At 36.9% G+C, this 25,806-nt stretch overlaps 1 protein-coding gene across 1 annotated transcript in view; it reads left to right on the top strand.

Moving 5' to 3' along the window:
* The window catches only part of DLGAP2 (DLG associated protein 2), a 529,819-nt gene that overhangs the window by 375,133 nt on the left and 128,880 nt on the right, over positions 1 to 25,806 (top strand). The window contains exon 4 of the mRNA XM_072634360.1: positions 2,485 to 2,696. Within this exon, the coding sequence (XP_072490461.1) occupies positions 2,485 to 2,696 (212 nt within the window). The remainder of the gene's footprint in view (positions 1 to 2,484; positions 2,697 to 25,806) is intronic.

Below are 25,806 nucleotides of genomic sequence, written 5' to 3' on the forward strand. Positions count from 1 at the left end.
AACTAGATGGTGGAAAGAATTCAGGGTTAGGGTTTGGCAAGACACAATCAATGATAGAACATGAGAACAAAGTATTAGAAGGTAGAGAATAGTATAGAATTTACTTTATTCAAGAAGGGTTGAGGGGCAGCTAGGTAGCATAGTGGATAGATCACTAGTCCTGGAGTCAGGAGAGGGGAAAGAGGAGGAGGAGGGAGAAGAGGAGGAAGAGGTGGAGGAGGAAGAGGTGGAGGAGGAAGAGAAGGTGGAGGAGGAGGTGGTGGTGGTGGTAGAGGAGGAAGAGGAAGAAGAAGAGAAGGAGGAGGAGGAGAAGGAGAAGAAGAAGGAGGAGAAGGAGAAGGACAAGGAGAAGGAGAAGAAGAAGAAGAAGAAGAAGAAGAAGAAATCTGGAGTGGGTGATAAATTTGGATTGCATGAACCTTAAAAGAGGAAAGGTTACTGAATGATGATAAGAGAGGAAGAGTCTGGAAGTAAGAAAAGGAACAGAGAGTTTTTTGATTCTCCAAGCTTCACCAATGAAATGGAGTTATGAGTAAGAGGACAGTCAGATCTAGAAAGGAAAGCCAGAGATTCAGTGTCATCAGGAGGGAGCCAGGTCTCATGGAGTATCAAATAATGGAAGGAGCCAAAAAGGAACTGATATAAGATGAAAAAAACGGGTAATTATGGAGCAGGTGTTCTAGTGTAAGGGAAAGCAGATGTAGAATAGAACACTGAAGAGGAAGGATGTGAATACAAATGAGAAAGCAGACAGCTGAGATAAAGAAGGGAAATTTGCTCTGGAGGGACAGGACTTCAGTGTCACAGAAATAAGGAGAGTAAAAGTGGTAGAAATATGTAAATTATCTGGCAAATGAGTCTAGGTAGATTAAAGATGAGGCTACGCTAAAAGGGCAAGTGAACTTCTAGGTTTTGGTCCTACCCACAAATGGCCAACCTGAAAAGGATATATGTTCCAGGAAGAAACTACAAGTCCTGCTTGTGCTCAGCATGAGCAGGAAATAGTGTGTTTCTGTTTGAGATTGCTCTGTCCTAGAATCCAGGTAGAGATAAGCCCGGCATTTTTGTGGTCCATGGAGTTTTAAGACTTTCACAATGACCTATATATAGTTGCCATTTTCCTTATTTTACAGATAAGGAAACTGAGGTCATGCGATGTACCCAGGGTCATGTAACTATCAAGTATCTGAACTGGAATCTGAACCCAGTTCTTTCAAATTCCAAACCTAGTTCTCAAAAAGATAAATAAAGTAAATAACTGTACTTAGAAAAGTATATGATGGAGGAAATTTACTGACTAAAAACACTTATAATATGGAGTTCTAAATTTCTCTCATGAAATAGAAAATTTGGAATGGCTATTCCCAGAGAAGCCTATTTTTTTTCTGTATTGACAGTATAGGTTATTGTGTTTTCATCACATGACTTAACATGATTATTTGGGACTGATGTGTAAAAAATTCAGCAAATATTATGCTGTTTTCCAAACTAAAACTACCTTTTGCTTGATGTTCTTGGCTTTCAAAAATATGGATTTGGCCACATAGTCAACTTTACCAAGGCCTGCCAGATGCTTGTTCGAAGTTAATGAACCTACACAACATGAAATGAATACCCAGAGGTATAAGGAGGCACAGCTTAGGAAAAAAGCTTTTGACTACAGGAAAAGCAAGCAAACAACCACAACAATCCTGTTGCCATTTTTTGGCTTGCTTGTTTTAACATGGGGAATGTGACATTTTTCATTGTCCTAACAAATGGCAAGCTATTAATATACTTCATCATCATATTTAAGTTAGCACTCAAAGTTGAGGTATATCAAAGAAACATTTAATGAGGGCAGGAATGGAATCTTATTTGGTAACATGCTATACAAGAAAAAAATCAACTTACATACAGTTCACCTCTATACAAAAGAGCAAATAAAAGTCAGTCACTCAACAACATTTGTTAAGTGCCTACTATATGTGTTCCAGGTATAGTAGTAGGTACTAGGGATAGAGAGAGGCAATATATATATACGTATATATATAAATAAACAGTCCCTGGTCTCAAAGAGTTCTGGTTTTCCTTTCCTTTAAAGAGTCAAGAAATTGCGTTTCTTAGAAAAATTGACATATGCAATTTGATTCTGCTCCCTAGAAGTATAATTTTACTCCCCAGATATGTGATTCACTCGCCCATCTGGCTATAGCCATTAGCTCAGTACAAGTCCCAATCTCAAGTGATCAGTTGGTTTATACTTAATATACAGTAAATGACTCTCATTTCAACTTGATTCTGTTTTCAGTTTCCTTTTAGGATGAGAAAAGCATAATGCCATGAATTTTTTGTTTATGTCTTAAGTTTTAAATCATAAATGACCACACAGATCTATGTCTTCAAAAGATGGTAGAAATCCATAGCAGAAAAAGAAACAGCCAGAAAGAAGCCCTTCTATATAACAAGATTCATATGGTGTTGTATATTTGTGCTATGTCCCAGGTGCCTCAAGATGAATGGGGAGGGTACCCCACTGGCGGTAAAGATGAGGAGATCCCCTGCAGAAGGATGAGGAGTGGGAGTTATATTAAAGCCATGGGAGATGAGGAGAGCGGAGAATCTGACTCTAGCCCCAAAACATCACCAAAAGTAGCCGTTCGATCAGAGGCATTGTTAAAGTCCATTGGACAGAGACCGCTTGGAGACCACCAAACGTAAGGCTTGCTAACTCTTCCTTTTATTAAAACAGCTCACCATTGTTCTAAAACTCCTTTCTGATTAAAATTTTTCTACTTTTCCTCAGCTGTCATCACTTCCATAAAACAATGACTGAAATGAATATGTCACATGCCATGTAAAGCTTTCTTTTTGAAAATAAATGGTCGTTTTTGCTCTTATTATAACCTTATTAAAAATGACATCTTACTGGGCAATTTCAATGTCAATTTTTCTTCTAAAAAACTTGTCTAATAAATTCATACAATGTTTTTAATTATGAAAAAGTATTAAAAATTCAAATTGCCAGGCAGATTGATTTTTTTCTTACTGCAGAAATTTTAATTGTTCTTTTTAAAAAATCCTTCAAAAATACAAGTACATCTACCCAAGTATTTTTGCCTTGTGGTTTCTGGTAAGAAAATGTACAATTTTTTTTTTGCCATGACAAAAGCCTGCTGGATTGGTGACAATATTGTCTATTTTCCATTTACTCCAAAATATAAAAAGTAGTGGTCTTTTCTTGAGAAGCTTTGTCTGGGTATGAAGTACAAATATTATAAACTTAAACAATGCTTTGCCTGTATATTTATCATGATTGAGTCCTTCCATTTGTTCCTTCACAGAACATTTTCTTGGGAAAAAAAAGTAAACTATCACGTTAACCTAAAATGTCTAAGAATTAATCAAGAAATTCACATAATAGGTAATACTGCCATCTTCCCCCTTCACTCCTGTGAACACATGAAACAAATAAAATGCAACATAAAACAATACAATAAAGTTTTGGGGAGACACAAAATTTGGCTAAGTCATGGTCTTGCCTTCATGGAATTTCCAGTCTAGCACAGCATAAGACCCCTATATCATTAGCTTTAATATACAATATTGAATGATAATAGGTAACTAGCATTTGGGTAACTAGGTGCAGAGGAGAGAGCACCTGGCCTGGAGACGGGTCAGGAACACCCGAATTCAAATTCACCCTCAGATACTTACTAGCTGCGTGAAGCTGGGCAAGTCATTTAGCTTTATTTGCCTCAATTGCCTCATCTGTAAAATGATCTGGAGAAGTAAATGGCAAACTAGCATCTTTGCCAAAAAAATGCCAAATGGGGTCACAAAGAGTCACACATGACTAAACAACAACAAAGCATTTACATGAAGCTCTGAGGTTTACAAAACCCTTATTTGTATTCTCTCTCATGATAAGTGCATTAGTGAGGAGCAAGTCAAATGATATGTAAAATCTAAGAGGATTTTACCAACTACACATGGAAAAGCCACTTAGAAAACTGAAAATATATTGATGGGGTCATTAATTTCAATTCAGAGAGTGAGACAACTACAACTGATAACCTGTAGGGACATTGTATCTTCAGAACAACATGTACTGGTTTGTGGGGCGTACTATCAAACCAAAATAGGTATTTCATCATCTCTATTAAAGCAAAGGTCAAAGTTTTGATTATCTTCAGGAAGAAAAGTGCATTTTGGGTTCTAGAAAGAAATTATTTTTAACAGTCTTGAATCTGCAAGCTGCTAAAAGACAATGTTTCATGAAGTCTTGGTGATTCAGAGAAAAACAAACAAACCACATCAACACTGAAGTAAGTTGAGCATTATTGTTTGCTTTTTGGTTATTTTTCACTTGTGTCCAACTCTTCATGACGCCTGGTGGGGTTTTCTTGATAGAGAAACTAAAGTGATTTGCCATTTCCTTCTCCAGCTCATTTTACAGATGAGGAAACTGAGGCAAATAGGGTTAAGTGACCTGCTCAGGGTCACACTGCTAGTAAGTGCCTGAGGCTGAATTTGAACTCAGGTCTTCCTGACTCCAGGCCTGGCTCTCTATTCACTGTGCTGTCTACCTGCTCTAGCAAGCATTATTAATCAGGATTTGTTCTCATTGGATACCTGGAAGAATCAATGTAAGTGTAATCATCTTCCTCATCATACAACAATGGCATTTCTGTGTCCTCAGACACAATTGCAAGTGCTCTGTAAAAACACAGGACAGTGGAATTCAGTATTATCCTTAGGGGGAAGAAAGATGTCTTCCACAAATTTTTAAAGGATATTGATTCATTTACTGCGTAACCTATTGATGAGCCAACTCTTAAGTTTTCTAAGTGTTTCATATCGACTTTATAGTATATATACAGCAAATTTTGGATTCCTAGCCTGTCCTTCAGAGCCCAGATTAGCACTCCAACGCACATAGGATGAATGCAAACTCACACATTCCTAATGGCAATAGTTTATATTTATCATAGAATCACCAAATGTGAGAGTTAGAATAATGATGGATAGTTCTAGTCAAGCATTTATATAGTAACTACTATATGTCAGGCACTTTGATAAGCACTCTTTACAAACAGTATTTTATTTGATTCTTACAACAATGCTATGAGGTAGGTGATATTACCAACCCCATTTGAGTTAAGAAAACTGAGGCAGAGAGAGGTCAAGTGACTTGCATTAGACCTCTTATTCAAATTCAGGTCTCCAAATTCCAAGTTGAAAGTCCTTTACACCATACCTCTTCAGACACCATGAACCATTAAAACTTAGTACATGATGAACAGAACCTAGTCTATGATGTTAGGAGGGAAAGTAAAGGAAGGGACTGCTATAGGAGACATAACAAAAGGAATTACACACACATCTTGAAGAAGAGAAGAAAATGGCATTACTGTGAATCAGAACCAAAGGTTTAAGGTAGCTACTACAGCTTGTCCTTTTCAGTAGAACTTATTAACAGTAATTGTTATTCACACTCTCAGGTGTTCCCAGTTTCAGGGAGACAATAAGATATGGGAATCACTTTAATTAACTTAATTTTCTATTTTGCCAATAAAGTAAACCTGCATTTTGAAACTGGGCTTTGTATTCCAGTTAGAGGATTTTTAGAAAAGAAACTGAAAGCTGCAAAATCCTATTTAAGATAGAATTTTAAATCTGATTTAGCAATGTACCAAATGTTTACTCACTTCTACACCAAGAAACTCTAGCAGCAGGAGCTGATTTACAAAATCTTTTAAGATGCAGTGATTTAGATGAAAAAAACAAAACTGCATAAGATTTTTTAAAAAATCATCCCTAAGGACTTTATTCTCCATTTGATATGCACAAAAAAACAAGTACTATTAGCATTAATGGTATTTAAACATGCAAATCAAGTGGCAAAACAAACCCAGGATTCATATTTTAATTTTAATTTGATAGATGTGAGTTCACCTTCTTATCACTGGATTCTCATTTTGTCCCATTAAGTCACTGAGAACTGATATGAAGCCCACTTAACTATGCGATGCTACAGAATGGTCAGAATCTGCAGTTCTTTCAAAATCTGCCAACTAAGGCCCTAGAAAACTATTTTTAATTGGTTATTATCAATCTTTCTTTGGGAAGAATATAATATGATGAGGCCTACTGTGAAGGAAATATCTAGATTCTAACAGAAGTTCTGTTTCAAATTTATTTCTTGGAGCAAAGCCATAGCTCCTGATTCTGCTGAAAACCATCTTGTCTTCCTGCCGCTGAAATCTGGGAGGGGAAAGAACCTCTGCATTTTTATTAATAATTATAATCTGCTTCCTAATCGGACTTCTACAGAGTCATTGCTTGAATAGTTTTCTAGAATTGATTGCTGTCATTGAAATTTTCTCAATAAACCATATAATGCCTGGTAATGTGCCCTCCCTATAGTCAGTTCTGAATAAATATTGATCATTGATGATTAATCTAGAGCTGAAGAGGTCATCTTAGGCCATCTAGTCCAACCCTGAGACAGCACTCCTGCCGTGGCCCACTAGTTGAAGACCACACATTGGCAGATGAAGAGACTAGATTGACCTCCCCAAATACAAAGTTCTGGAGAGCTATTCAAAATGAGTTAAACAGTAAATATGAGAGTCTGCAGGGACTTTAAAATCGCTTTAGTCCTACCTGTTTCTCTAGGTATTAAGTTGAAGGCAGGAAAAGTATGTATATCGAAGGGTGGTTGTGAGGCAGCTGTATTGGAAGAATGTTTTTTGACTGAATTTGAAAGGCTGAGAAAGACTAGAATTCACTTCTAGGTTACGGGATTTTTGTTTGCTTATTCTGTTTATGACAGTGCTTCTTTTCACATAGTAGGCATGTAACAAATGATTGTTGAATGAATGACTAAATGAATTAATTAATTTTTAGCTCAGTTAAGTACAAAAGACCTTAAGGTTTTTAAAAATAATTTTTGTTGATACTTCTTGTTTTTACATCAGCTAAATTTCCTCTTCTGTTGCTCCTCTTTGCCCTCCAAGAAAGCCATCCCACATAACAAAGATTTTGTTTTTAAAAAGAGAAAACAAAGTTCAACAAACCCAATCAATACATTAAAAAAAAAAATCTGACAATTGATGCAATATTCCACACCCATAGATCCTCCCCCGATCCCCCCCCCCCCCCCCCCCCCCCCCCCGCCATTTCTTCAAAGGTATGGGAAGAGGTATCTTCTTATATGCGTTCTTTGGAACAAAGCTTGTCTTTTATAATTTTGCAACATTCATTTTTTTTATTGTTTTGTGGTTGTTGTTCTTTCCATTTGCATTGTTTATACTATAAATCCCTTAATAACAGTATTTGTTCAGGGAAGTCTGGATTCAGTTAAAAGGGACTTGAGGACCTAGAGGGCCACAAGTGGCCTCGAGGACACAGGTTCCCCATCCCTGTTTTATAGTCATTACAGTTTCCTTTATTTTATATTGGTTCATATAAAACTTTCCATGCTTCAGCCCTAAAAGTTTAACTTACTCTTAATGGCCTGCTTATCTAATTTTCTAGTTCTAAAGATTCTAAATTAGATGAATCACTTTCATCACAGTGTTGTACAGGCTCCATTTCACTCTTATTCAAGCAACATAGCAGCTCACCTTAGCATGAGGTATGGGCATGTTTCATCATATGGATTTCAGTAACAATTTTACAAAATTCCACTAAATCATTTCTCCTTACCATTCTGCTCTCTGAGAGCCTCCTTAACCATGATAAGCTTGGGATAAGTTCACAACTTGAGTACATCCACACATATTACCATGTGACTTTAAAAGTTGATGCTACTAGGAGAACCACTATTTTTGTCTCAAAGAGGAAGAGAAAAATAGGAAATGATACAGGGAACAGTCATTCACCAGTAAGGAGCATATATTCATCTAGTGGTCAATTTATGGTCAACAAGCATTTGTCAAATGCTTGCTCTGTGTCAAGCACTGTGGTAATTAATTACTAGGGATACAAATACTGCCAAAAAGAAAGACCTATCCTCAAGAAGCTTCCATTCTAATGGTAAAAGTCAAGAATCAATAAAAAAAAATAAATATATATCAAGAACATACTACATGCCAGGTACTGTGCTAAGTGCATATAAAAGGGGAACTAAAAAGAGGATTAGACAACTAGGTGGCTCAGTGGATAAAGTACCAGCCCAGGAGTCAGAAAGATTCAGCAACAACAGGTCCAGGAACACTGTGGCAAAGTCAGCAAAGTCTGGAAAATGAGGAATAGATTCCAGGAAGAACTCACCAATGGATGAAAAGATGGAGGGGAAAGGAAGCCAAAGCATTATTCCAGAAAATGAAGTTTGGTTTGGTCCCTTCTCCAGAATGGAGTTTTAGGGAAGAACTCATCACTAGGGGAAGAGATCCACAGAAGTGGAGGGGAGAAGGAGTGTGATAGTACAAAAACGAGAAAGAATATCTTGAGGTTTTTCTGGACTCACATTCTATCTTATACCTATCAAATCTATGTCATATTCCTACCCTCACATGCCCTAAGAGAATGCAAACTTCTTGAAGACAAAGAATATTTCATGTCTATCTAGCCTAGCAAAGAGCCTGGCCCATGGCTGGTGTTTAACAAAAGTATGGTGCATTTAATTCAGCAAGCATTTATTATATACCCATCATGTGCAATGCCTTTAGGGAAATAGAGAAAAATGTCCTGCTCTTATCTATTCAAGTCTCTAAGGAAGGAAGGAAACAAGCATTTATTAAGCAACTCACATGTGCCAGGCACTGTGCTAAGTGTTTACAAGTACTGTTTCATTCAATCTTCACCACAACCCTGAGTGGTAGGCACTATTATTATCCCTATTTTACAGTTGAAAAAACTGAGGCAGAAAGTTGTAAATTCCTTATGCAGGGTCAGAAAGATAGTTTGTGTCTGAGGCCTGTTTTTAAATCCAACTGTAGGTCCAGTAATCTATCCACTGAGCCTCGAGTTTTTCACTATCTTTGTAACATGGATTTCTTTGACATTCAGATGAAATCTATGAATCCTTTCTTAAAATAATGTTTTTAAATGCATGAAATAAAATACATAGGATTAAACAGGAAAACCAGTTGTATTGAAATGTATTTATCACAATATTTTTAAAATAAGTTCACGAGCCACAAGTTACTACTATCACTGTAACATAATATTTACTTGAATCCATGTAACACTGAAATAAATACATAAAAGTATGTTATTTTTTGAAATCAATCTTATGTTATCTATATCACTTCAGTAATATAAAAGACTTAATTATGGTTATATAGAATAGAAACAGTATATATTTAAAGGGGGAAGATTATGTGAATATAATATTAAATATAAAATATTAAATGAATTCAATATAAAATATTAAATGTTTTAATTCCCATACACATTGATTACATCAATAACAGGAGTTAATAGATGGATAGCTGAACCATTCTACAGAAATCAAGAATTAAAGTTCACTGGATACTTATTCATATGAAACTAATATAATGATAAAGATAATAAATAGCACTCTAGGAATCAATAATATCTGGAATGACCACTACATGTAGAGCACTACGGTAAGCTAAAAAGGAAATAATCATCAACTCTTCTCTTAAATTCAGTCTAACAGAGAAGAAAACATAGACACAGATCTATTCACACACACTCACAAAACACACAAAGCCAACTTGTAAAAATGACTACTAGTCCCTTAACAGAGTTACATGAAGCATGAAGGCAGCAAGTTTTCTATAGTGTATGGATTAAACAATTATCTATGGTTGGCACCAAGATTTTCCTTGAGCAGGTGAGCTATCAGCTATTTTGGAGGATAATAATGTGGATAGCGAAAAAAATAGGCATATCACAGTGTGAATTATTCTTAGTTTGTTCATTTCACCACATTAGATCATGCAAATTTTCCCAGGTTTCTTTGAAACTATCCCCTCTGTCACTTGTTATTCCATTAAATTCACATACCAAGATAAAGATCTTTTATATATTAAACTTTCCTTCTTTCTTAAATCTCTTTGGAATATAGAACTAGTGGCGTTATTGCTGCGTGAAAAGATATATAAGCACAGTTTAGTAACTTTTAGGACACAGTTCCAAATTGTTCTACAAAATGATTGTACCAATTCATAGCTCTACTAACATTTCTTTAATGTGCCTGTTGTCTTACATTTATTACTGTGCTTTTTCTTTTTCGGTCAGTTTTGCCAGTGTAAAAGGTTTAAGAATTCTGATTAATGATCAGACATTAACCATGATTCCAGAAGCTAATTATGTAAAATGTTGCTCACCTCTTGACAAATATGCAGAATGAGACACATTTTTAGACATTGTTCTTTTAGACATGGGTCTTCATTTTGCTTAACTATGAAGATTTATTAGAAGGGGTTTCCCCCCCAGTAGGATAGGGGAAAGGTAGGAAGGAGTGAAAACAAGGTTTGATAAGTGAAAAATTTTAATTAAAAAAAAGAAAGCTGTATAGTGTAGGTAACAGGAATGTCAAGTATAAAGTTTCAGAGACAGTAATGAGAAAAATACACAATGCATAAGTCAGTTTTCTTGGCCAGAATAGAGTATTTGAATAAAGGAGTGGAAAGTTTGAATAACAGAGAAGGGGTAAAATAATAGAGCTAGACAGAGAGTAATTGATGAAGAGCCTTAAAACACATGGCTTGAAGTGTGTATTTGTCCCAAGAAGCAATTAGGAACCAATAGAGTTATAGAGTGGGAGAGGGTTAATATTGTAATGTCATCTATGCAGTATGGTCTGGTATGGGCATAGATGAAGAACTTTGGACCTACTGAGAAGTCTATGAGTGTATGTGCATAGATTGCTATCCTTAAAAATTATTAGAGGTTATCTGATCCAGAGGTGCCCATTGTATGGTCCACTCTACTCCTGAGAGCAGACTGAGCCAGATTAAAATATAATTAGGTAATAGTTAACAAAATAAATAAAAATACAATGAAATGTATAAGACTAAATTTGAAAACCGTCCATTTCTGGCCTGCAGGAATCTTTATGAATGATTTAGTGGCCTCATTTTTATTTGATTTTGATCTAGGGCACCTCTTTCCTCTCATTTTATAAATAAGTAAACTCAGTCACACAAGTAACAAGTGGCAAAATCAGGATTTAAATCCAATTCCTCTGACTCATAAATCCAATGTTCTTTCTACTGCTACATTAGAGTTGTTTAGGAATGCAACAGTAGGCATACACAGGGGGGCCCTGCTATCACAGGTTCTTAGATCTGCTTTTCTAAAAGGAAAGCAACTTTCAAGGGGTCAACAATCACTTTAGTCAAGCACATGTATCATTCACTTAGTTCAGGGGAAAAAGTCAGCACCCTGAATTTCAGAGAAAATACAGAGAAACCAAAGGTCAACAGAGATGCTTCCAAATGTCTGACATAAGCAATACATACATCAACAGACAGATCCAACTGTCTGACCATGGTTACCAAAGAGGGAAGCACCAACATCTGGGTTTTCAAAGCCAGGGGCTCCTTACCAGCTTCACAGAGTCTCATCTGGCCAAATACAACACTTCCGGTCAATAAGCCCCAAAGTAAAACCTGACCCTCAGATTATTTACACATTTTTTAGAGCCAGAGGATATCACAACCCTTGAGAAACATTGTCTCATTAGAAAATTAACAAAAGGTGTGTGTGGGCCTTGCTACAAAAATCTTCCCTAATCAACTCCCCTTAATGGGCAGGCCCATTAATGGGTGGGAAAGATCTTTAATCATATTAAAATAATTAACAATACAAATACATATACTGTTTCTAGTTAAAGAAACTCTTGTTTCTGTACTTTACTCCCAGGAAAGGCAAGATTCAATCAAAGGCACTTAATTATACAAAAACAGCAAAAGATTCTACTTTACTTTCCATCACAAGGCCCTGAGTTAGAGTTACACGATTGAGTTCCAAGTAGGTGAGAAAAAAAGTTCTGGAAGAGAAATGACTAACGCAGAAATAAAGAAACAGAGAGAAATGTATATGGCATATTTATACTTTAATTTTAAGATTAAAAAAAAGAAAACCTCTTTTCCATATTTCTCTCCATTCAAGCATGGATATACCTGACTTGAGAAAAGCTGCTAAGTGACATTCTGGAACCATGATGTTTCTGGATAAAAATGCAATTCGATTCCCATTGATTCTACTTAAGACAGGTTTTTGTTCTCTATGGGAATCTGTGTAATGATTTGGGAAGCTTAGCAGATAGGAAATTTCCATTTCAAAATCCCTCTGGGGGTGCTGAAATTTCAGTGCCTCCCATGATTGTCAAATGCTCCCAGGAATAAACATGGCAGGTATTTTCAGAGTTCTGATTCACAGTTATCATTGTTACAAGTGTAGGAAAAGTGCACTCTCTTCTAAAAACTCTGGTTTTGAGATCAAGTATTTGGTTGACTGCCTAAATTTAAAGAATGAAAAATGACACGATAAACAATGTCTACTAATTTTGAAATAAAACTAGATGCCCTTAAGGGATAAATAAGTCTTCTTTCACCTGACATATCCAATCAGTAGCCAAATTTTATCGTTTCTATCTCTATAACTTTTCTCACCTATGTCCTCTTCCCTCTACTCTGCCAGCCACCTTACTACTTCAGTACCTCATCACCTCTAGTCTGGACTGATACAATAGCCCTCTTCTTGGCCCTCTTACCTCATCTCCTCTCTAAACCATCCTCCACACAGACGCCAAGGTGATTTTTCTAACACTCGGTTCTTACCATGTCACCCTACCCTGCCCACCCCCAAACGATAAACTTTAGTGAGTGGCTCTTTATTATATCAAAAATCAAACATAAACTCTGACATTTAAAGTTCTTCACAATCTGGCTCCTTCGTATATTTCCACTTTTCTTATGTTTTTCATAAGGTCATAGATTTTAGGAACATAGATCCAGGACTGTAAGGGACCTTAGCAGTTATTTCCAGTCCCCTAACTTCACAGATTTGCTCCTAAACACACATTCTACAATTCAGCCATACTGGCCTACGCGTTGTTCTCACAATACACCATCTCTCATCATTATTTCTATGTATTGGTTGTTCCCTCATGCCTGGGATGCTCACTCTCCTTCACCTCTGCCTCTTGAAGTCCTTCATGTCCTTCAAGTCTCTATCAAGTGACATTTTCTAAATAAGCCTTTCCTGATCTGAGTCTGTTGTTTTGCTCGTTCCAGGCAAGGATCTCTGCTTTTTGCTTCTGATAGTGCCCTGCTGATTCTCTCAGATCTTGTGTCCTTGAGCTAGTTATGGCTAGCAGTATGGCTCACGTGCTGTTTACACTCAGCCTGTGGACCTAGAGCAAAAGACGAGGGCTTGGTACTGTGGCTATCTACCTCCCAGTACAGAGTGCAAGGCAGGACATATTGAATTAAAATGATGAATTCAAAAACTGTTCAATAAAACAATAATGCTGATGTTATAACTAAGTGAAATTAATATTTTCAGACATCATTTTTTTAAAAATCTCTTCCAATTTTATGAGGTTATTCAGTTAACAAGCACTTATTAACCCCTTACTAAGAGCCAGGCACTGTGCTCAGCAGGGGAGATACAAAGAAAAGCAAAATCACACTCTTTGACCCCATTCAAACAGGAGTCAACATTTAAACAATGATATTAACTATATGTGTATAACTGCATTAAAAATGACCCTTCCTCTGCAGTTCTGTAGGTCTTGTCTTCAAGACTGCTGCTGAAATTTTATTGTTCCTTTAAATATTTTTATCTAACCAACAACAGAAGCTACCAGATAAATGTAGCCCCTAACTTGTTATGGAGATGACAGATGCTTAAAAGCAGATGGAATTCTAGCCTCCATCAGGTGTTGACATTTTTTAGACTTGTACTTCTTTGAGTACAAGGGGATTCCTGGGAGACAGGATCCAGAAGAAGTTAACTGAAAAGGTTTGGTTCATTAGTTGGTGAGTTGGAGAGTTTGCTCTCATTCTTGGGGCCACATGGGCAGGTAACAGTGGAGTACTGAACCAAGTTTTCAGGTGTATGCTCACCTTCCCTTACTTTATAAAACACTGACAGTCTATAGCTCCTAATGTTCTTGCTATTTTGTACAAATAAAGTAGGACTCAACTAGTACAGAGAGACTTCTAGAGCAACGTCTATTGATATAAGGTAATTTCCTCCTTGAAACATTTTTCCTTCTCCTTAACTACCCTTTCCTCTACCAGAGAAGAAAACAACTCCCATTAACTTTCCATCTCCTCCAAGTTTTGCCTCTCTCTCATTTCTAAATTGAGGGGCTGAAGGGAAGAGCTATGGGAGAGGGGGAGGAATTAAAACCAGGAAATGTCCATTTCTGCTCTGTAGTTACTCATATAAACAATGTTTTGTTGAGTCATGTCTGACTCTTTGTGATCCTGTTTGAGGTTTTCTTGGCAAAGATTCTAGACTGGTTTGTCATTTCCTTTTCCAGCTCATTTTACAGATGAGGAAACTGAGGCAAACTGAATTAAGTGACTTGCCCAGGGTCACACAGCTAGCTAGTGTCTAAGGCCAGATCTGAACTCAGAAAGATGAGTCTTCCTGACTTCAGGCCCCAACACCACCTAGCTGCCCTTACATAAGTATTAGTTGAACAGTCTGTTTCTACCTTCCAGTACCACAAGTGAATCTGAAGATATTTCTTCTCTACCCAGATCTAAGCTCTACCTATTGCTATTATGTAAGAAGTATAAGTAACAATTAGGTTTTCTTTTATATAAAGGGAAATAAAACAATAGTAAGGAAAAGACCATGAGCAAAAGGGAGAGGAATAATTCATTTTGGCTAGAAATCAGTCATCAATCATGCTACTAACTTTGGAGAACAAATCAGGGTGTTTTTTTTTTTTTATATTTATTTCTTTCCTTTTCATGGGAAGGAATGAGAGATGTGTTCCTTCCTCATTCAAAACTCAGTGAATTTGACAAGTAAAGGGAGTAACTGCTTTCTTCCCTGGTGGGAAGGTGGGAAGGAAAGGAAAAGGGAAAGGGAAGGCACCATGACTGCCTTGTCTCACTAACCTTTGCTCTAGGAAGTATCTCAGTATTAGGATGCAATGGGAGACCTTTGGGAGGTAATGCCCATTCAGTGAATAGGCCTCTTTAGGAAGTAGTCAAGTGCAAGTCATGTCATCATTTCTCTGATGTCATGGTCTTCTTCAAAAACGAAGAACAAACACAACCTGTGAGTAGACTGAGTTGCCTAAATGGGGCATCTCTTTTTGTCTTTCTCTCTCTCCCTCTCCCTCTCTCTCTTTCTAAATCTCGTGTATTCTGAAGCCCATAGAATGAACAACAATAGGGCCCTGCCCAAACTCCACTTAAGGGCCCTTTTCTGCACCCTCCTGGCTTAAGAGTGATTATCAATAGTAACTGCTTTTTCCCTCCCAGCCTGATTTGTTTTTGGGTTTTTTTGATTCATTAAAGGGGCCATTTCCTGATTGCTTCTTAAAGAGGCCTATTCACTGAATGGGCATTACCTCTCTCTGAGTACCTGAATAGGCCTTAGCCTAAAGAGACCAAGGTCTCCCAGTGCATCCTGGGCTATCTCCAGTCACCCTGATGAATATCTGGTCACTGGATAGAGATGGCTCAGGAGAAAAAAGTGAGTCTGGTGACCTGCACAGCCCTCCCTCACTCAAAACAAAGTCAAGTGCAAGTCATGTCATCATTTCTCTGATGTCATGGTCCTCTTCAAAAACAGAGGACAAATACAACAACAATCTCAGTATTAGTTCAGGTCCCACTTCTGTCCACTCAGCCCAGCAACAGCAACAGCAAAAACAGCAAAGTCCGCAGCACATCCTATACTACAGAAAGAAAGAAGAGAGAAGTACTCACCTGGAGCATTGTTTGACTCTTGCCTAATCATACAATCCCAAGATGGATAATTAACTCTCCAATTTACACACTACTTCTTTCTAGCTTTTCTCTCTCTCAGATATTTTCCACTAAATACTCCCAAAAGTTCAGGTCAAAAACTGGTAAACCCTGGGGTAGTATCTGCTTGAACATCTCTCATCTCCACTGCAACACAGGAGCTATAGTAGCTATTTATTTTAATGCCCAAAATAAATTTGGAGCTTGTAAAAGAATATCTAACTGCTCTGAAATATTCAAGGCATACAGCACCAATGTGATTACTTAGGTACTGTCAGCGATTTTTTTAAAGATTGCTGAGGACAGGCAATTTGCTACCAGTTTATGGACAGGCAAATGTTATTCCAATTTTCAAATAAAATGATACTTGCCCACCATGATCTATCACTTCGAGTTTTAAAAAGTGCTTTTCTCAGAACAACCTTGTAAAGGAAGTAGTGTAAGTGTTTTTATCCCCATTTTACAGATGAGAAAAGTAAAGGAGCTTAAGTGGCTGATCTAAGGTTTCAGTTACTAACTACTGATCCAGGACAGGAACTAGGATCTGCTGACTCAAGTTGACTTTTTTTTCTTTTCTTTTTTTTTTGGAGGGGATAGTTCTGCTCCACTGTACCACCTAATATAAACTCTCTTATACATTAAAAATGCTTGACTCCTCACAGTTTCTTTAAAGAAATTATGCATAGAACCCTTAAGAAAATAATAACATTATATTCGTCGATGAGTATATTATTCTGATCCTGCCTCCACTGCCCTGCATCATCAGTGATATGGTCTTGTGTATATATTATATACTTAACATATGTGTATCATATCAATATCAGATATATTTTTATCAGTGGAACATTAATGGAGAGGCATTGCCATGTGCTTTGCTACTGTATCCCAAAGGCTTATCCAGGGCACTTGTATATGAAACTTCCTGTCTCTCCCTAGTAGAATATGAACTCTCTAGCCTCCCATACTTACCAGCTGTGTGAGTTTGGGCAAGTCACTTAACTTTGATTGCCTCAAAAAAAATGCAAACTCTTTGACAACAGGAAATGACAAGTTTTTTAATTTGTATCCCACAGATTTAGCACAGTATTTTACACGTAGCAAGAACTTAATACCTTTTCATTAATTCATCTATATATATGTGTGTGTGTGTGACATTATATAAATATATATTTGTGTGTGACATATATGTAACATTACAGAGAGAGATGAAATTATCACACAGGGAGAAAAATATGTTATTTGCTATCCCTGCTTTTATTATATATGGTGATCTCTATAAATGAAGACTTACTGGATTAAGCACACAGATTTTCTAAGATACAAGTATTCAATTTTCTCTCTGCATTGTACTCTCTCATTGTACTCTTTGTTTTAACAAATTTACCCATCAAACACATTCTCAAGGCACTCCAAGGACACACAGAGTGTCTCTAATTAGAATCCAGTGGTCCCTATCCTGATATACTGTCTTCAAAAGAAATAGACAAAAAGTGCGTGGGGAATGGAATAGCATTGTATATTAAGAAGACGTACATCTGAGGAAATGCAGCAATCAGAGTTAAAGTCAACAGAGGTAAAAATGGAAGTAACATTTTCATCAACATGTCCTACAGACCACTTGGACAAAAGTAAGAAATATATGAGGAGTTTGGAAAATAGATTGCAAGTCTGTCAGGGAAGTATCCTATAGTATTGATGAGGACTTATTTATCTAGATAGCTGGTATAGCTCTCCATCAAAAGCAGAGCAGGTAATAATTTACTGAATTGCCATAATGAGTATTTTATCCTTTAAAAGGTGGACAAACAAGTGAGGGAAATTTTATTCTGGATAATATTCTCACCAAATTTCTTTTTTAAAAAAAAGAATTGGTTATTGGCAGAGAAATGATAAGGATTTTGAGAAGTGACTAATTTCATCTGAAAATTTGTAATAGAGAGAGGAAAATTGGATATACTATGATATATATCTTAGATTTCTAAAGAATAATAGCTCAAACCGTGCATGAGAGCCAATTGTTAAATTTTCCATGTGAGCATTTGTACCTCAGAAATTGGCAAATGCTACAAATCATGGTTTGATTGTTTTATTTATTGTCTAGATTTAGTGATGAAGAAAATGTTAATACTGTAAAATAAACTTTAAAAGCATTCTGTGCTTCCTTTTTTTTCCCTTGGGCAACAGGGAGCCTGTTACTAACATTTACCAGCGTACCCCTGAAAAGATGTTTCAAAGAGTTTAAAGAAAGGATAGATAGAATGCAAAAGCCTAAAATTTTATAGATGAGTCATTCTAAAAAGGAAAGGAAATTTTCAAGAAAGAAATTCCAAATAAAGAAAAGGAAACAATTTTAATGAGAAGAAACCAAGATATTAATTTAAGATAATAATGTAGATGCACAGGAAAATGCTAAGTAACTTAGATTTTAAAGGACATTCAAAAGTTGGAAGCAACATGAAGGACGCATACAAAGTATAAGCACATGAATAGTGTTAGAAGTGCAAAGTTTAATCTTTGTTTAATTAGAAGGAATAGAATTTCTGCTCATTATCTATAGGATGAAGATAAACAAAAATGCAGAAAGAAAAGAGGTGACGGGAAGGGAAGGAAATTCATGAGATATTTACTAACCTCTAACTGTGTGCCAGGCAGTAAAGCACTTTACAAATATTATCTCATTTCATCCTTATAACAACTCTTTAGAAAGGTGTTATTATCCTCTTTTACAGATGTGGAAACTGAGGCAAATAGAAGTTAAAAGACTTACCCAGGGTCATACAACTAGTAAGTATCTGAGGCTACATATGAACCCAGGTCCTCCTGATTCCAAACCAAATACTCTATTGACATTGTACCACCAAGTTGAAAAGATTGCTGCTCAATTCTTCTTTTGTCTCTGTTTTCTCTGACAAGGAGAATGATCTTAGGATTAGAAAGGACCAAAAAAAAAAATGGCTAATAGGGAGCTGATGCACAAAATAAATAGTAAAAGAATACTTATGGCAATTAGGTGATACAGTGGATACAGCATGAAGCCTGGAGTCAGGAAAAGTCATCTTAATAGTCCAAATCTGGCCTTGGACATTTAGTAGCTGGAGACCCTGAACAAGTCACTTAACCCTGAATTTTTTTAAAAACGTAAAGAATGGAATCTGCACACAATAAGCCAGTGAACTTGATTCAGAATTCTAAACTATATTATTAAAGGGATAATTTGTGAAGATCTCAAAGTGGTGATGTGGAGAACACAGAGTCATTATGGTTTCATCAAGAACAAATCATGTCAAACTAATTTCATCCCCTTTTATTATTTGGTTATTAAGCCAATGGATTGATAGAATTCTGTAGATATATAGATCTTAGTGAACCATTTGACAAGATGCATGCCTTTCTTATGGAAAAAATAGAGGTGGGCTAAATAATACTATATGTAAGTAGGTGAAAAACTGGTTGAATGGCTCAATTTAGAGAGTATTCATATTCATGAATATTCATGTCTACTTGGAAAGAGTTCTCAAGGGGAGTGTCTTAGGGATCTGTTCCTGGCCCTATGCTATTTAGCATCTTTATCAATAACTTGGATAAAAGAACCAATTGCATGCTTATCAAATCTGTAGGAGTCATAAGTCTCTAAGGTTTAGCCTATATATTAGATGGAATTATATGACATTGTTTTCTGCTACTGTTTGATCATATTTGCTCCATTGCTAAAAATGAGATTCAATTTAACAGTTATTAACTGCCTACTGTGCACAGAGCATTGTGCTGAGAGAGATATGGAGGTTAGATTTGTACCTAGATTGCAGATTTAGAAGTGGAAAGGAGCTAATATGTCATCTAGACAACTTTATAGATGAGAAAACACTCTTCAACAGGTTAAGTAGCTAACCTAAGGTCACACAGGTAATAACTGTCAACACTGGAACCCAGGTCTTTAGACTCTAAAACTTATACTCTTTCCACTGTACCACTCTGCCCACCCCCTACGCCCCCCCCCAAAAATGATCATTTTCTTCATAAAACTAACAGTTGAGTTAGAGGAATAAGATTCATACCCAACAACTATATATTATCAAATTTGTAGGAGACATGGGTCTATGAGGGTTAACCAACATACCATATGACAGAACAAGAGTTCAAAAAAATTTCAGGGTAGAACAGTTGCCCCCATCTATGAAATTTAAAAGAGATAAAACTAAATTCTTATACTTTAGTTAGTATAAAATGGAAACTGGAGCTAAACAGTAGCTCTCCAGAAAGAGATTTTGGAGTTTTAGTGAGGTACAGTCAACAGAGTGATAAAGCAGCCAAGGTAAAAAGAACCACCTACCTTACACAATTGTTGGAAGGGTCAAATTGATGGGGTGCTTGGGTGCATGTGCTTGGACCCCAATTCTAAAATCACATTTCTCTTAAAAATCACATTTCTCTCTAACCTCAAAACACTGTCTCAGGCAGTCTCCCTCCAGCTCAAGGACAGCCTGCCCTAGCAGAAACTGTTATCTCCCTTCCTGCCATAGTAGCCAGCTGTACCTATAGAATTTATCACTTAGAGTCAGCTGCATACTGACTAAACTAGCTGTGCTCTGGGTCATAGCAACATTTACTACTCACTGATCAATCATATGTATCCTAGACTTGGACATACCTATACTCCCTTACATTAATCTTGTCTAACAAGACATTGATGAGAGAAGTCTGATTTTTTCTGGTCAACCCTGAGTGTTAGTTGACTTAGTGACATTTCAGGTCTAAAACCACACCTCCAGGTAGCCCCCCTCCTTGGGCTATTTCCTGATGAATTTTGGGGAAAATACCTGCGCAGTAGATACCAAAAGTGCATGTTCCTTTAAGAACTGACCACTCCTTAACCACTCCCTAATCCCATCCCAAAACACCTAGTTAGCATATTTGGCACACATCTTACTATAGAATAATCTATATAAACTTTACCTATAACTCTTTTAAACTGCAGGTTCCCTAAGAACTCTTGTCCACTGAAAAGTGTAATAATAATAAACTTTTTTCCCTACTTAACTTAGGATTGCTTGAGTCCAGTGAATTCTTTCTAGACTAGGTTGACAGGGATCTCAAGTGGCTCCTGCACCTTTCCTGACCCTCATCAAAATGAGATTATATATGTAAAGTTCTTTGTAAACAATAAAGTACTGCCTAAATGATGGCAATTATTATTGTTATGAGAAAGTACGTGCCATCCTCAGGTACATAAACAGAAGAATGCATAGTGTTCGGGACAGAAAGGGGAAGTGCCATTGTACTCTATCCTGGGTAGACCTCACCTGGAGTTCTGAGAGCCAGATTTTAGAAAGAATACTGATAAGCAGGAGAGTGTTCAGAGGATAATAAGGCCTAAAATTGATGTCACATGAGGATCAATTGAAGGAATTGCTAATACTTAGGCTGGGGAAGAAAAAACCTTTGAGAAGACAGGTCTTTAAATATTTGGAGGATGTCCTATAAAAGGAAGATTAGCTTTGTTCTACTTGGCCCCCAAGGGAAAACTAGGAACAACAGAAGAGTGAGCAGTGATAAATTTAAATGATGTTAGGAATAATTTCCTAACAATTAGAGCTGATCTGACATGAAAGGGGGCTGCCTCTGGAGGTGGTGAATTTCCTCTCACTGCAGGCCTTCAAGCAAAGATCAAGGCTGGACTATCACCATCATAGACCTTACAGAGGAGTCACCTATTCAGGTTGAACTAGATGGCCTCTGAAACTCTTTCCAGCTCTGAGATTGGGTATTTCTATTTTTCATACTCCCTGAGAAACATGTTTAAGGTGAAAAATATTTTCTTAAAGGCTAGAGATTCATGATTTTTCTACTGAAGATGTAAAGTATGATGTAGAAACATAAAAATCATGATGCATGTGAGTCAGTTTATGTGCATTCCATAAATTTACCACATTCATCTGTGGAGATTAATGTTCCATGTTAGCTTCAAGTAGCGTTATTTTACAAGTATCTTTGGTTAGTAGTCATCTGGTAAGTTCATTATATTGCTAGAAACAAAAGTTGTTGACCACATTAAAAGTTATAGTTTGTCAAATATCTGGATTGTTATTTTTTCTTTTATAAAGAAATATGTTAGTAAAGTCTAATTAACTTTAAAAGTGATTTGTTCAAATAGGTAATACTTCAAAAATCATAAGAATGTCTCTATTCCTCTCCATCCACTGGTTTTCTGCTACTGTTTGATCATATTTGCCCCATTGCAAAAAATGAGATTCAGTGTAACAGTTATTAACTTCTTACTATACATACAGCATTGTGCTGAGAGAGATATGGAGATTAGATTTATACCTAGATTGCAGATTTAGAAGTGGAAAGGAGCTAATATGTCATCTAGACAACTTTACAGATGAGGAAACAGGCTTCAACAGGTTAAGTAACTAGCCTAAGATCACTCAGGTAGTAACGGTCAACAAGATCTTCAGACTAAAACTTGCGCTTTCTACTGTATCACTCTGGCCCCCACTAAGATATGATCACTTTCTTTATAAAGCTAACAGTTAAGTTAGAGGAATAAGATTCATACCTAACAACTGTAACACATGAGTGAGTCACAACTTTAAAGCAGAGTTCTATGTGAAGTTTGAAAGGAAAGGTTATTTCTAACAGAAAATTAGGGAAAGTTTCATAGTTGAGATGTCACTGAAGTTGGACTTTATAATGTATAATTCAGCAAAAGGTATTTTTATAATAATTATACTAGTATTGATACAGCATTTTAAGATTTACAAAGCACCTTTTATGTGTTATTTAAGTTGTTCCTATGAATTAGGTGCAGTTATTATCCCCATTTTACTGAGACCAACTTTAGCTGGCCGAGTGACTTGCCTGGGATCATTCGTCTAAATAAGTGGGCAAGCTTTTATTAAATACTTATTATGTGCCAGGCTCAGTGTCAAGCACTTGGGATTCAAAGAGAAGCAAAAGTAAAGACAGCCCCTGCCCTCAAGAAGTTTGCATTCAAATAAGAAAACAAAATGGCGATGAAAAGCAGAGGTGAGAATGGGGAGAGGAAGATTCTTAAATTGGGGCAAAATGATAGAGTCTAGGAGCAGAGAATGGAATAAAGGAGGGCTAGGCTAAGCCCCTTCTCAAAATGGACATTTGGAGAGGAACCACCTAATGGAAGAAAGGGGATATCAGTTTGAAGGGACATTTCAGGGTGGAAAAAAAACCCCAAGGGATTAGGGAACTTCCAGAGTAAGAAGGTAGCTGATGCATGACAGTAAAGTCTGGAGACCAAAAAGTAGAATTAGGAAAAGAATGAATGGTTGGTCTATACCCTTTCACAAAAAGGAGATTCCTAAAAGAACACACCAGTGGCAGGACCCCTAGTCCTACCTTTACCTTGCAGGAATGGATGGGGAAAGGAAAAAAAGTGAGAATAAGGCAGGATTTGAACTCAGTCTTCCTGTCTCCAAGTCCTGTGCTTTATCCACTGTGCCACCCAGCTGCCACAAAAGGAAAAGAAGACATTCCATAAAAAGGTCAGTAAAGGTAGGGAGTATTCAGGCTGCAGCACAGGGTACATGGAGTAGGTTTAGCATGAGAAAAAGCTAGAAACGCAGATGTGTGAGCCCATGAGATGGCAGTAGGGGTGGGGCAGGGGAAACCAAACTGCATCAAGCTTTAAAAGCAAAGCTAAGGAATTTGAACTTCATTCAGTACACAATAAGAAGCCACCAAAAGGTTATAAACGAAGGTTCATACATTAGAAAGATTATTTTGGCAGCAGGATGAATGATAGATTGAAGCAGAGATGGGAAGGCTATTGCAGCCATGCAAGCAAGTCATAATGAGGGCCTATCCTAAATGGTAGCATTGGGAATAGAGAAGAGGAGATGAGTTTGAGGGATGTGGGGCTAGAATTCACAGGACTTAGTAAGTAATTGTATATGAGAGGTGGGGGAAATCCCACTAGCCAGTATTCCAAAGACAGTCTCTATGTTCTTACAGTTAGGAAAGATGCTGTCAAGTACCTGATTTAACACTTTCAAATATTGTACAGGCTTGGACACTAAAAATTACTTTTATTTTGTAATTGTTGTTGTTCAGTGGTTTCAGTCAGATCTGACTCTTCATGATCCCATTTGGGGTTTTCTTGACAAAGAAACCACTGGAGTGGTTTGCCATTTCCTTTTCCAGCTCATTTTAAAGATGAGGATCTGAAGCAAACATGGTTAAGTGACTTGCCCAGGGTCACACAGCTCGTAAGTGTCTGAGAGTGGATTTGAATGCAGGAATACATGGGAAGGGGGAAGATCAGGGGAAGAGCTTGATGTTTGCTTTCATGTTCATTTTTGTTCAGTCTTTTTTCAGTGATATCCAACTCTTCCTGCCCTCATTTTGGAGTTTTCTTGGCAAAGATACTGGAGCATTTTGCTATTTCCTTCTCCATTCATATTTATTAATCCTTGCCAAATTAAACTGTTATAGAACTAAATCCCTTCATTCATAAGTTGATTGCATATGCACTATATTCTGTGAAGTACTAAATTCATCATTCAATAATACACATTGGAGATTTCCATGTATTTAAGATACAAGGAAAAGGAGAAAGCTATTTGGACCTGTCTGTCTTAACTTAATCTTTGGCTTCTTCCTTTCTGTCTTTTATTCACAGTTCTCTTTCCAGAGAACTACCTGGGGATTGTTTATACTATTCCAGCAAGCTAAGAACTAAACCTAATTTATGCACTGTTGATGATCAAAGTAAGATTTAAATAAAATTAAAGTGCTCACCAAAGATGACAATTTTCAAAAGGTTACCATTTTCCAAACAATCTATGAATTATTTTTGAGAAATATTAAATATACCTAGCAAGATCCTAACTCTTTGAATCATGGTGTTTGATTGGGTTCAACTCTTCATGACCGCATCTGGGATTTTCTTGGTAAAAATACTGGAGTGGTTTGCAATTTCCTTTTCCAGCTCATCTTATGGATAAGGAGCTGAGGCAAACCAAGACCTGGGTTAAAATACTGTTTCTGCTGCTTATTAGCTTTGTGACCACTGGCAAGCCTCTTAACTTTTCTGAGCCTCTGGCAACTCTCTTGGACTCTAAGTTATAGATGGTTTTTGATTGCCCAGATAGAGGGTATTCCCATAGCCCAAAAAACCATAGGACCTCAGTGTATTGAGAAAATATGACTGATTTGTGCTCATTTTGTGATCATTTTAATTTTGTACTATTTTGTGAAAATCTTAATCCCTAAGAATGAAAGGCATCTGTAAATCCAGTTCATGTCCTCCATTAGTAGATTCTCAAAACTCACATCCTTTCCAGCCCAAGAACCTCAAAATTATATACCAACCACCCCAAGGAATGACCCATACCCTCTAATATTAAAGCTGTCTGCTAGTCAGCAGAAAGGAATGCTTGGTTTCTACTCTCAATTACATTCACTCTAGGGGATAAAACTGCTTCTCTCAAAGTGGTTAAAACAGCACAAAATAGTGATTATTATATTTGATTCTAAGCATTTATTCATTGGAAAGTATGGAATTATATAACAATCAGTCAGTTTATTAAGCACCTACTATGTGCCAGGCACTTGCTAGGGATGGGGGATATATAAAAATAAGAATAAGGTGATTGCTGCTATGCAGGAGCTGACACTCTAGTGGAGACATAGCACACACCCAGGTAAGCATACCCAAAAGATATACCAAGAAATGGAGGGAGGTGGTACTAGTAGCTGGGGAAATTAGAAAAATCCTCACAGAAGAAATGGTAGGTATTTGACCTTAAAACTAGTTTGGCAGCTGGATGGCGCAGTGGATAGAGCTCTTGGCCTGGAATCAGGAAGACCTGAGTGCAAATATGACCTTAAATTACTCACTAGCTGTGTGACCCTGGACAAATCT

The sequence above is a fragment of the Notamacropus eugenii genome, chromosome 1 (assembly GCF_028372415.1).
Source record: "Notamacropus eugenii isolate mMacEug1 chromosome 1, mMacEug1.pri_v2, whole genome shotgun sequence".
Classification (NCBI taxonomy): domain Eukaryota; kingdom Metazoa; phylum Chordata; class Mammalia; order Diprotodontia; family Macropodidae; genus Notamacropus; species Notamacropus eugenii.